Raw genomic sequence first — 12,718 nt, 5'->3', positions numbered from 1 at the left:
TTATAGTTCCAAAAATTATTCTAGCAACTACTAGTACCTCAAAGGAAAAAAATCCTATACAACATCTATGTAGAAAAACATGCAATTTAGTAGCCAATCCACTAATTCAATTCACTAGCAAAACATCCATGCAACATATCTTCCCAATCATCCACTAATTCAATTTATTAGTAGCAAAATAGATATGCAGCATATCCGCCACTAGACAATCATCCATTAATTCAATTTAAGAGCAAGAGAGGGAGGGATGCTTAGAGGTCTTGAATGCCAAAAGGGGAGGTGGGAGCACACAACAACAAGGGAGAGGTAGGCGGCACTACTTTGTGGTCGGCGGGAGGGCAGGGACAGTGGATCCAGGGCGTCACGGCGTAGGGAGAGGCTAGGGGTGGCAAGACCGGCAGGGGCAGTGCAGGGAGAGGCAATGTTCGTCTAAACGGTCATTTAGCCCATTTAAGCACCGTTTAAACACTACACAGTGGTACACCGTTCCCATTTAATTGGTTGTTGTTTTTTTCCATTTAAACACCCGTTTTGCCCAAATAATGGGCTAAACGGTAGGTGGCCGATTGTTTACCGTTTAGCGTTTAGGATAACACTGGGAAGAGGTCAGGAGCGGCAGGATAGGGCAGGGGCAGCGTTGGTAGAGGGTGCAGCGGTGTAGGGTCGTGATGGCGGACTAGATGGGATGAATAGTCTTTTCTAAAACTTAAAATGTTTTCAGCTAACCGAAACAAAAGTGAAATTAAACTAAACGGTATAGCCAAGACCACACCCCTCTATCTATTACTTACACATTGAAAAAAAAAATTCTAATTGAGCAACTAAGGCGTGCTAGGCTAGATAGAGCTCACCTAAAAAAACTAGTTTGCATGGTGACACAAACCTAACAGCAAGGTGACACAAACCTAACACTAATACTAAAAGCAAAAAAAGAGTTCCTACTCATACTAGTATGTAAAGTGCACAAAGTTTAAGCACAACTAGAACTTACTCAACTAGCAAAGCAACACAAGCTAAACTAGAAAGTTTACAACTACTTAGCTACACAAGCTGAGCAAAGCTAAACTTTGTTACACAAACTAACTCGCACAAAAAAGAGAATTACTTTACTACACACGTAAACTAGTTACACAAGAACAACTACAACAAACTAGCACAAGTATATGAGCAAATAAATACAAGCTAGTGAAGAGAATTGCAAACCAACGGGAAGAATATGTTGACACAATGATCTTTATCCCGAGGTTCGGCGGTGTGCCAACCACTTAATCCCCATTGAGGCAAGCTCAAGGTTACAGCCGGTTCTCTTGCTAGTGGTGACTCTCAAGTCACACTCTCCCGCGTGGAGTGCTCACACAAGCTCAAGCACTCAACCTGTCCGGACCACTTGATGCTCTTCACACCTCGATTCTACTAGAGTTGCCTTCGCGTCTCCCGCGGGATGAGCACAACACCCTTCACAATCACAGTCCTGGAGCCTTACACAATCTGCTTGCAACCTTCACGGAGGCACCACCACCTCCAAGCCGTCTAGGAGGTGGCAACCTCCAAGAGTAACAAGCACCACCAGCTTGCAACTCTGTCACCTAGTGCCAAACTCTTGCAATCACTCAATGCAACGCACTAGAATCGCTCTCTCCCTTAGTGGTTATGATTTGCTCTAATCACAAATGAGTTGGAGGGCTCCCAAGCACTCTCACACAAGGACACAAGTCCTCAAGGTGCTCAGCACACGAAAAGGCAGGCCACCACCTCTATTTATAGAGGGAGGCCTCAAACTAGCCGTTACACTCATATTCTATTGAAACAGAGTTATCGCGGACTGTCCACCTCCCAAAGACTAGACTGTCTGCCATTCAAACCCAACGGTTAGAATTACAATGATTGCATATTAGAGTCGACCATTAGAGCCATGACAGACTGTCCGCTCCCTAGGGGTGGACCGTCTGTAGTACAAAACTCCAAATACCTAGAAACAACAGAGTTTATGTCCAAGATTTTTCAACAGACTGTTCGCGGTACAATTTGTAACAACACCCAGATATAAGAATGGTTATGTTCGAGCTCAAACAAGAAACTGGCGGATTGTCTGCCTTCCAGTAGCGGACGGTCCGCTGCTCCACTTCCAGCAAAATCGATCCTCGATAAAATTCTCATAACTTTCAACTCCGTCAACTAGAGTAGATGATCTTGGACTCTATATATGGAAAGTTTGTTCAGAGCACTAGGCAACCCATCTAAATAATGGATCCAAAACAAAATTGATCAACCCAGAAATCCATTTCAAGATCCAACCCATAGTTAGGAGCACAACAAAACCCCTTTTTCCAAAGCATGCTGTTGGCGCCAATTTAGGGCCAACACATGAACATGCTTGAACGTGCAGCGAGCAACGGCACAATCACAGCGCCGATGCTCAGACCGGTCAGGGTAGCCGGTCAGACCGGTTCGCCGGGGTTGACCAGCGAAATCCGACGAACGCTCGCCCGGTTGGGACCCCGTCAGGGCAAGCGCACGTAGGATTGTTGTAGGATCGGCAGGCCACCTAGAACGCCATCAGACGTTGCGGAGACAAAGGAAGAACAACAGATAGGAGGTTGGAAGAGCTAGGATTCGGAGATAAAAGTAAAGGCAATAAAAAATAGAAAAGTAATGCATTGTTGTGTTTTTGATCGATTGGATGCCCTCAATCGGCTGTGACCCTTTATATTTATAGGATGGGGTGGACTTATCCCGCAAGAAATCCTTTTATAGATCTAAATCTACAAAAAAAATCATTAGTTGTACTCGGACTCTGCCTTGAACCGATCAGACCGGTCACACCCACCGGTAAAACCGGTCGGTTGTGCCAGACCAGTTACAGGAACATGACTGGTCAGACCGCTTCAGCATACCGGTCAGATCGGTCTGTTCAAGTTGCTGCCAATTTTGGTCGTCAACACATGCCAACTCCAAATGATCTTTCCACAGGATGATCAATACCTTTAAGTCTTGGTTAGCATTTTCAAATCATTTTGTTATAACTTTCAACTCCGCTCGATCCTATCAAAGTTTGAAAAGTTAGATTGATCAAGTGGCACTAGATGATCGATATGCAAACAAGTTTGTCCCACTTGATAGTACGGCCATCTATCCTAAATCCAGTCATGCACTTCTCTACACACCTGTGATCAGTGAAATGAAATGCTCTACAAGCTATACCTTTGTCTTGCGCATTTCATTTTATCTTCTCAAATATTGATGCCACACAAGCACCAACCTCCATCAAGCCTTTTGATCATCATCATGAGTCAATATTTGGCTTGATCTTCTTTGAATGATATGATCCACTTCATATCATCATGTAACCTTATTGGTTCATCGATCTCAATTTAACTTGCTCTTCATAGTTGGCTTGGTCCATCGGTTCCAAGTATTTACTCAAGGTTACCACCACCTAGGGTTTGTCGCTTCAAAGCCTCCAACTTGCCCTCCACACTTGCAAACGGTTCATCGATGCAAAGTCTTGTTTTGATCTTCTCCATCTAGCCACAAGGCTCCATGTCATATCTCATATGCAATGAGTTGCTCATACTAGCCATTTCTCCATAATGGCACATGTTTGCTCATACTAGTGTCTTTGTGTAGACTAATCACCTATGTATCTTAACATAAACACTTATTAGTCCACCTAAGTTGTCACTCAATTACCAAAACCAAACAAGGGCCTTTGAAGCGGCGGTGCAGGGAGGGGGCACAATTGCAGTGGCGGCACGAGCAGGCAAAGGAGTGGTGGGAGGGCATGGCTACAGCTGCAGCGAGAGAGGTAGGGGTGGCGGCAGGAGAGGGCAGGGGCGGCGGAGGCACGGATCTGGGAGAGCATGGCAGGGGCAACTCTATTCAAGGGAGACAGTGCACAACAAGGGAATGCTGTGATAGGGATGCAGATCCTTAGTTGGGGAGGCCGGGAAGGGATAGCAGCCGGCGGGTGCGAAGGGATGTGGAGGGCAACGACCAACGAGCCTCGCTAGAGCGCGAGGAGGCGGCAAAGGGAGAAGGGTGGGATCAGAACTAAGGGAGATGGAGTGGAGGGCACGGAGGAAAAAACGCCGCTTACCAAATACACGGGCTCAGGAGCGCGTTGGGGAAAATTGATCTTCATGTTGTTTCGGGGCTTCTCAGCTAATCGGCTTCCCAAATAATCGAGAAATAATCGGCGAGAGTTTGGGTGGGATTTTGGATTATTTCCATCGATAATCAACTTATAATCGAATCAAACAGGGCCAATATATCCCTAGCCCAAATCCACCCAATACCAACACAAAGGAGCGGAGAATGAGATGCAAAAGGAAACCGAACGCACAAGGGACCGCGAATCACCCTCGAGCTGTTAAACTCGGGGCACCAGCTGTGTGTAAATTGTAATTAGTGTTAGAGGATTGCACCAGGGGTCAGCATTGAGCCCTTATTTATTTGCTTTGGTGATGAATAAAGTCACAAGGGACATACAAGGTGATATCCTATGCTAGTGGTGATGATGTGGTGCTAGTTGACGAGAGTAGAACAGGGGTTAATAGGAAGTTAGAGCTATGGAGACACATTAGAATCGAAAGGGTTCAGACTTAGTAGAACCAAGACCGAGTACATGATGTGCGTTTTTAGCGCGACTAGGCATAAGGGTGGGGACGTTAGCCTCAATGAGGATACTTTCCGGTATTTCAGATCATTGCTACAAAAGGATGGCGACATTTATGAAGATGTCAAGCATAGAATTTCAGCTAGTTGGTTGAAATTGCGTCAAGCTTCGGGCGTTCCATGTGACAGAAGGGTGCCACAAAAGCTAAAAGGTAAGTTCCATAGGACAACGATTTATCTGGTGTGCTAAATGATGGCTTACAGAAAGGCGACATTTCCAGCAACTGAGTGCAGCAGAGTTACGGATGTTGCAGTGGTTTTGCAGGCACACAAGGAGGGAGAGTCCGGAATCAAGTTATTCGAGACAGGGTCGTGGTGGCACCAATTGAGAAGAAACTTAGGCCCTGTTTAATTCCCAAAAAATTTTCTACAGTACCCGTCCTATCGAATGTTCGGACACATGTATGAAACATTAAATGTAGTTTAAAAAATAATTAATTATACAGTCTAACTGATTAGTATGAGACGAATCTTTTAAGCCTAATTAGTCCATAATTGGACATTAATTGCCAAATAACAATGAAAAGTGCTACAGTGTCAAAATCTAAAAAATTTCACGAACTAAACAGGGCCTAACCCAACATTAGTTGAGATGGTTTGGACACGTACCGATGCATAGTGGGATTATAAAGCATACCGATAATGTAAAAAGGAGTAGAAGTACATCTAAGATGAGTCAATTAAGAGAGTTCTTACGGATTGAAATATCTCTAAAAAAATAGTTTTAGATAGGAGCGCTTGGAAACTAGCTATCAACATATCTGAACCATGACCTGTGCGTTGTGTGAGACAAAGCGTATGCTGTTGCGTGAGAGCGCCCTCCCCTGTGCCTTCGCAGAAGCATTTCCAGCGCAGGAAACGTGTACATACAAAATCACGTGTATAAACATGAGATAAGATACCTGATCTAACTTGCCTCCCCGTGTAGCCACAAAAAAAAAACCTTGCCTCCCCGTGGCGTTGACAAAAGTTGTAAATAGTATAACACATGTATCATAATATAACGCAGTCCATAACGATCCATGCAGCGAAATACCTGCAAACTCACATACCAAACATTCCAACTCATACCAATGAACTTCAAGTTTTTAACAAAACCAAGCCCAGACCAGACCAAATCCAAACGCCAACCTTGAACTCAGGAACGGTAACCTTTTAAAACAATGGAGGCTACCCAGACAGGAGCGCGCTTTAGAAGATGACTCAATGACTCTGCTCCGACTCACCCCAAAGGATAGCAGCATATTTCATGGGTACCGAGTACCAAACTTTCACTTGCGAGAAGGACAGACAAACTGACTCGCCACTGGGCAATCTTCTTTGCAGTGTGCAGTACCACTACTCAGATGGGGTAGCCTCGGATTTGGTTTCTGCCTCCTTGCCAGATTCTGTGGATTCCCCCTTCACACCTTCCTCAGATTTGTTCTCACTTACGGTGAGCTTCTCCAGCAATCCTGCTGTGGACGAACCATCTTCATTGACCTTGCTTTCATCCTTTGCAAGAGACTCAGCAATCTCCTCGACCAAGTCCTTGAACTTCTTGCAGTCTATAATGAGATCAAAGGAACATTGATGTCAGCATAATTTCATGAAATGAAATTCAGTAAGATCCTATAAGTGCCAACGACTAGGAATTTGGCAACGAACAGAAGAGGAAAAGAAAAAGGAGCACTCGACTAACAGACAAAATAACAGACTGGAAGGACTTAGAACCTACGTTACCCCGATACTCCAGAGGAGGTGCGAATTACGTATCCGATACATATCGGATACCGATACGCGACGGATACGTATCGGAGAAGTATCCGTAAAAAAAAATAAATGAAACATAAATCGGATACTTATTTGGGTACGTATCGGATACTCTATTGAACGTATCGCAGAGAGAGAGCAGAGGATCTGCTTCCGATCGACCGATCCAGAAAAAAGGAAGGTTATATGGGCTGTTTGATGGTCTCTTGGGCTGAGCTTTCTTAGTTTCTTCTTCTTTTCTTTTTTATTTTCTTTTTCCTACCATTAAAATGCATTAATATTTATTTTATAAAAAATCACTAAAACGTATCCGCGTATCGGGTTTTTTTGGGAAAATGACGTATCCCCGTATTCGTATCGGCCCGATACCGATACGCATATCCGTATTTGTGCTGCATAGCTTAGAACACAGAACTACGCATCTTTCTAAATAAACTTAACCAAGGAGGCAAAACAATACATAGTCTAAACATGAGATCACAATCCAGGTAATATGCTGCTGTTATGATGGCTGTTGGGCTGAGAGGATTGAGGAGGAAGAGAGAGAGACAGCTAGAGCTGCTGGGGCGCTAGGAACACCGGCCGCGGGGCTTTGCCCACGGCCGGCAAGAGAGAAGGGATTTCCTTCTAATCTCTTGCTTGATTAGATTGATACATCTCCTCTTCTTAATTTCTTATATAAAGAGGTTTACTTGACCCCTAAGCATGCAACTAATTAACCCTAATGGGCTAAGGCCCAACAGGCCCTTGACTCCTCTAACACTACACCCCACCTGGACATGCAGCTCGTCCTCGAGCTGCAGCCTGAGCTGCAAACTAACGATGAGTCTACTAGGCACAAACCAAACACCTAAGAATAAGCCTTTTACATCTCAGCTTATTTTAAATAAACTGCGACTCTTTATTTTTGACTCCTGAAGATACGGCGGACACCCTCCGCATGCTGGACCTGCACGCCTGGAGCCGCCTGGATCCCATGGAGACCATCGGAACGAGGGGGGTGCATGGGTACAGCCACCTAGAATTAATCGGGACCGCGACCAGCGGAGACGTCCTCACGGCGGCCGGTAGCGGAAAACGGTGGCGCTAGACAGTGCGTCCCTGCCAGTGAAAGAGAGGAAACTGCCTCCCCTACCGCCGCTGCCGCAGAGCTGGAGTTCGCTGACCGCAGAAATGACACCCTGCTCGTGCATGAAGACAGCAGCAGACCAGTGCGATTGCTGGTGGCCGTCCGACGGAACAAGGACACGCCCCCCCTTTGCCGAGGTCGACCGCCGTCAAGGCCGCCACGTGCATCTGCCGACGCATATCCTGCAGCCGACGCCGTGCTAGGAGGCCGCGTGCTGCAGCCTACAGCCGCACCGCCACAGACACATGACAAACATCCTCTTGCGCAAATGTCTTCTTCTTCCCGAGCGGCGGCAAGGCTACTGTTGCAGGGACGACCGGATGCCAGCAGCTCGCCGCTGCCTGCAGCTGCGCCACCGCTACCTGGATGCCATCCACGCTCCAGTAGAAGAGGCCCTCACAGTGCTGCTGTGATGGCACGGGGCTAGGGCGGTGAACGACGGGAAGGAGACGGGCGCCGAACTCGTAGGAAGGACCCGTGGCGCGGAAAAACTCTCCGGCACGACAGGAACTGCCGCCGGAAAGGCGGGGATGCCCCGGACCCATGGCTGCGCGGAGGGCGATGGCCTGCCTGCGAGCGCCGCCAGACGTGCTGAGAGGTCGTCCATCTGGCGTTGCATGCTGTAGACGGCCGTCCATCTGGCGTTGCATGCTGTAGACGGCCGTCGCAACGCGTTGAGAGCGCCCGCGGGAGGCGTAGACTGTTGCGCAGGCAGCGGTGGCGTGGTGGCCGTGGCGGTGTTGAAAACTGGCGGCGCGGCGGGTGAACCAGGGCCAGCCATGGCCGCCGTGGTGGGGAACATGGACGGCGCAGCAGGGGCAGTAGAGTGGGCAGATCGGGGCCTGATCTCTGATACCAAATTGTTATGGTGGCTGTTGGGCTGAGAGGATTGAGGAGGAAGAGAGAGAGAGAGAGAGACAGCTAGGGCTGCTGGGGCGCTGGGAACGCCGGTCGCGGGGCTTTGCCCACGGCCGGCAAGAGAGAAGGGATTTCCTTCTAATCTCTTGCTTGATTAGATTGATACATCTCCTCTCCTTATATAAAGAGGTTTACTTGACCCCTAAGCAAGCGACTAATTAACCCTAATGGGCTAAGACCCAATAGGCCCTTGACTCCTCAGCTGCGCTGATGTATTGCAGTACAAATGTTACACCTGTACCAAGATTCAACTACACCAATTAACAGTGGAATTAAACTAGTGAAGTGGCTGCAATCAGAGGAGAAACACACAACAAAAGACAAAAGTATACCATAGGCAACGCCATAGCACTAAAAATGACAAAAAAACATCACTAACATAATATTACACTGTAACTAATAAATACTGAGTTAGTTAGGAGGTTAACACAAATATTTAGCTAGTTTGCACCAACAGAACTAAAACCAAACTGGGGCCAACACAAAACATACATGAGAACATATTTAAAAAAATAAGGAGAATGCTGATAAACCAAAGTTAACGCCCATGACTGCCAGTAGGAACTCATTTGAACTCCGGACGCACAAAAAGAAGACATTGAACAATTTGTAAAAAAGAATTCTCTTCAAATCTAGAGCAGCGATAAAAAAATACTATATTGCCAAAACAGAAATACAGAATGAGTTTGTGAGCCGTGCTTAAGAACTGCAACTGGCAAGTGCCAACCAACTGTAAATCTGTAATATAGGTTGGCCACAGGTGGCTATACTACCAGACCGTGATATATGTACTAGAATTCTGCAAATCAAGTAAGCACTACATATATGCTCGTACACAAGCGCCAACCATAGGTTGGCAACAGGTGGCTATACTACCAGACCCTGATATATATACTTCTGGAATTCTGCAAATCAAGTAATCACTACATATATGTTCATCCGCAACAGTCTGGGTATTTTTTGTGTGGACTGCTCAGGAATTCACAAATCGAGGATAATGTTATAAGACAAAAGAAAAGAAAAAAAAACGCAAAACTATATGGAGTGTACAGTGTGGTAGGAGCCAAGGCTTGTTAAAACTTTGGATGTTGCAGGGTAAATTTAGATCACGTAAATTTGACATGAAGACAAATAACTGGTAAAAAGGTACTATGCAATGGCGTTACAGTGGGTAAACTAAGCAAATGATAAACTCCGATAGATTGTAATCAATTGATCATACCACATGGCACACCTCCGGTGATATGACATGATCAAGTCCCTTTCGACCCACGACACATCCCTAACTAGTTCTTTTTGTAAAGACAGGATAGTGGTACATTATAAATACTGTATCGGTACAACTAACAAACCATGGAATTAGTGGATTCCCATGTTAAAAAAATCAATGTCTAGTGCCCATCCAATGACCCTGCCTTGTAGCAAATATAGGTAATTTGGTCTTTTATGAGGTTTTAGTATTTACAATATGCTACAGCACATGAACAAATCATCTTATTTTGCAGAGGCTAGGAAATTATGCAAATCCTCTTTCCAACAATAATTAGTTTTGCAAAGCCGATCAATGGATAAAAAATGAAATCATATAAGATGAAAATTTAGTACAATGACAAAATTGCTTCTTAAGCATCAATTGATAGAACAGCTTGAATTGTAAAATCGCTCTAAAAAGAAATGACCTTTTATTTTGGTAAGCCAATTAGTTTGGTCACTTTGCAATAACAGGAAAGGGGAAGGCATATTATCATCTTAAGTGCAGAACAACCTCACAGCCCATACAATCAGATTAAGTTTTAGAACTACAAGACTTGAAAGCTCTATAACGTCAAACATACAGTTAGGACAAGATACCGAATGAACTAGGAGGTAGAAGAACTCACTCTCTATAGAACCGAACCGGATAGCGAACATCTCCTCCTTAAGCTCACCATCAGCGAAATCCGCAGCGTGCCAGACGCACGACTTGTCGCTGCCGGCGTGCTCCTGCATCTTCGTGGTCGAGACCACTGCAAACACAGCACGTGGCATCAGGATCACAACTCTTTGGGATCAAACAACAGCACCAATCAAATCCCGATGGCGAATTTCAAATAGAGAGAAGGGGGATACCAAGGTGGTTGGCGCAGATCTTTAGCGTCTTGGCCTGGCGCATGACGAGGCGGACCTTGCCGGTCTCCTTATGCTTTAGGAGCTTGACAGTGCCCGTGCCACGCTCCTTCCACTGGTTCCCGTCTTTGTCGAACCTGTAGAGCTTTGCTTTCCTGCGAAACCCAACCAACCCAAATCAGGACCGAATCGAGCCGAGGCGAGGGCAATCGCGCGCACCAAGGACCAAAGGAGGGGAAAGTGGGGCATCTGACATATCGAGGAGTACATCCTCGTCCTCCTCGCCGGTGGTGACGGCGACCTCCTCGAGCCGCACGATGGGGGCCACCTGGGCGCCCGTGTCCTCCTCCTCCCCCGCGGCGGCGGCGGCGGTGGCGGCGGAGGCGTCGTCCTCCTCCTCGGCCGCCTCGGGGCGCACGGCGACGGGCTCCTTGTCCGCCATGCGTTGGTTCGATCGCGGCGCTTCTCGACTCGATTCGAAGAGGACGCGAACGCGACGGCGGGAGGGAGACGAGAAGATGTCTCCAGAAGCTTTGGGGAGAGGACTGGCTGCGCCCGCGTGCTAGGGTTTTGTGAACGAAGGCCGAAGGGGAGGCACGCCAGCGGGGATGGGGCCCACTGGCAGAAATATTGGGATCTTTTTTTTCTTTGAGAGCAGGCAGAAAGATTGGGATGACTGCGTGCGGAGAACGCGGGGGTTGGAAAACAGCAACGGTTTATTGCAAGTTTTTTTTTAACTGATCCGGGTGCTCTTATTGGACGCTACTACCAGAGAGAAAAATCTCACCACAACATTATCTATGGATCATGACCGGATCAAATGTAACACAGAACATGCTGCTGCAACAATTATTTGAAATATTTGCAACATCGAAAATCAGATTTGCGATATCAACAAAAATGCTGAAATAGTTGTTAGCCATCCGTTGATGATGAATAAAAAAATCCACCGCAACATCTATTTGATGTTTTATGGAACATTTGAAATACACATAAAACATATCAATGAAAATGTAACATCCAGATTAAATATTTGCAACATGTCTGTGAAACATATGCAACATCTATAGCTAACATCCACATGCAAGAAGTGCAACATACGTCTGAACACTTGAAACGTACATCTGCAACATAGAGAGAGAGTGACCAACACGGGGAGCGTCATGGCCACCAGGGTGGGGGAAGCTCGGTCGCCGAGAAGAGAGAGAGAGGGCATTGCCGGGGTCGGAAGAGTGTCGTGCATCGGGTGGGAGAGAGCCATCGACTCTCCTGCAACTCCGTCGGAGTGAAGGGTCTCGCGGGCTGCGTGTTCGTGGTGCTCCTCTCGCAACGGGCCACCTCGGTCTGCCCGGGGATGCGGGGCCCGGAAAGGAGTGGAGTAGCTGGATGCAGTGGCCCCTTTGGCTGCCATGTCTGGGAGGTGGCAGTGTGCAGCGAGGAGGCCTGAGTCCCCGCCGACCGCGGCGGTGGCGCCGCCGCGTTGGATGCATCGGTGAGTGTTAGGGCGACCACTTGACAATCACGAGGGCCCGCGGCAAAGGGTCTCGGCGACCTTGCTTGTTGGTCAGGCGCAGGCACATTGGCATGGCGCGCGAGTCCGGGGTGGCGGACGCCCCGTAGGGGAGGGGGCGCCACCGGGGTGGGGAAGGAGCTACCGAGGTGGGGGAGGAGGACGCCAGAGGTGGGTGAGGAGCCACCGTCGGCTAGGGACCAGATCTGCGAACGTTGGGACTGCCAGTGTGGGAGGATACTGGGTGGGAGAGGGGCGTTGGGGAGGAGGCCGAAGTGTGGGTGAGGGCGCCGCCCCAGCCATGGAGGGAGCGGGTGGCACACGCAAATGCAGAGGATGAGAGGCAAGCAAGCCAGCAGATGAGTGGAGGATGTTAGCGGTGGGTGTCCGACCACATCCGATCCGTTGGACACCCTATCGGAGTTTCGTCGGCGATGTAATAACCGGCGTCTATTTTGTTTTTTTAATATAGTATGTTTTGTTTTTCAAGCATAAATAATATAACTTTTTTTCTCAAATATAGTACGGAGGCAAACATCCAAGTTCACGCATGATCACGCACCTAATCTTGACGTCCATATTTTTTATAGACTAAAATGCCCTAGCTACAATTCTCTCTCCACTTACAT

The 12,718-nt window shown here is 47.4% G+C and overlaps 1 protein-coding gene across 1 annotated transcript; it reads right to left on the bottom strand.

The window, feature by feature from the left end:
• Positions 1-5,647: 5,647 nt before the first annotated feature.
• LOC120699043 (ran-binding protein 1 homolog a-like) lies at positions 5,648-11,160 on the bottom strand. The gene is made up of 4 exons (XM_039982907.1): positions 10,834-11,160; positions 10,583-10,734; positions 10,354-10,479; positions 5,648-6,221 (listed from the first exon to the last, which is right to left on the bottom strand). The coding sequence occupies exons 1-4, from the start codon at positions 11,019-11,021 to the stop codon at positions 6,013-6,015; spliced, it is 675 nt and encodes a 224-aa protein (XP_039838841.1). The 5' UTR covers positions 11,022-11,160; the 3' UTR covers positions 5,648-6,012.
• Positions 11,161-12,718: the final 1,558 nt, after the last annotated feature.

Source organism: Panicum virgatum, chromosome 3K (genome assembly GCF_016808335.1).
Source record: "Panicum virgatum strain AP13 chromosome 3K, P.virgatum_v5, whole genome shotgun sequence".
NCBI classification, from domain to species: Eukaryota; Viridiplantae; Streptophyta; class Magnoliopsida; order Poales; family Poaceae; genus Panicum; species Panicum virgatum.
The sequence above is the reverse complement of the archived record's forward strand: the minus strand, read 5'-3'. Positions and strand labels throughout refer to the sequence as shown.

Excerpts from the sequence above, each read along its gene's own strand:
- LOC120699043 (XM_039982907.1), bottom strand. The coding sequence starts at position 11,021 with ATGGCGGACAAGGAGCCCGTCGCCGTGCGCCCCGAGGCGGCCGAGGAG. Across the intron at positions 10,480-10,582 it reads GATCTGCGCCAACCACCTTG|TGGTCTCGACCACGAAGATG; the intron begins GTATCCCCCTTC and ends CTGTGTTTGCAG. Across the intron at positions 6,222-10,353 it reads CCGGTTCGGTTCTATAGAGA|ACTGCAAGAAGTTCAAGGAC; the intron begins GTGAGTTCTTCT and ends ATCTCATTATAG.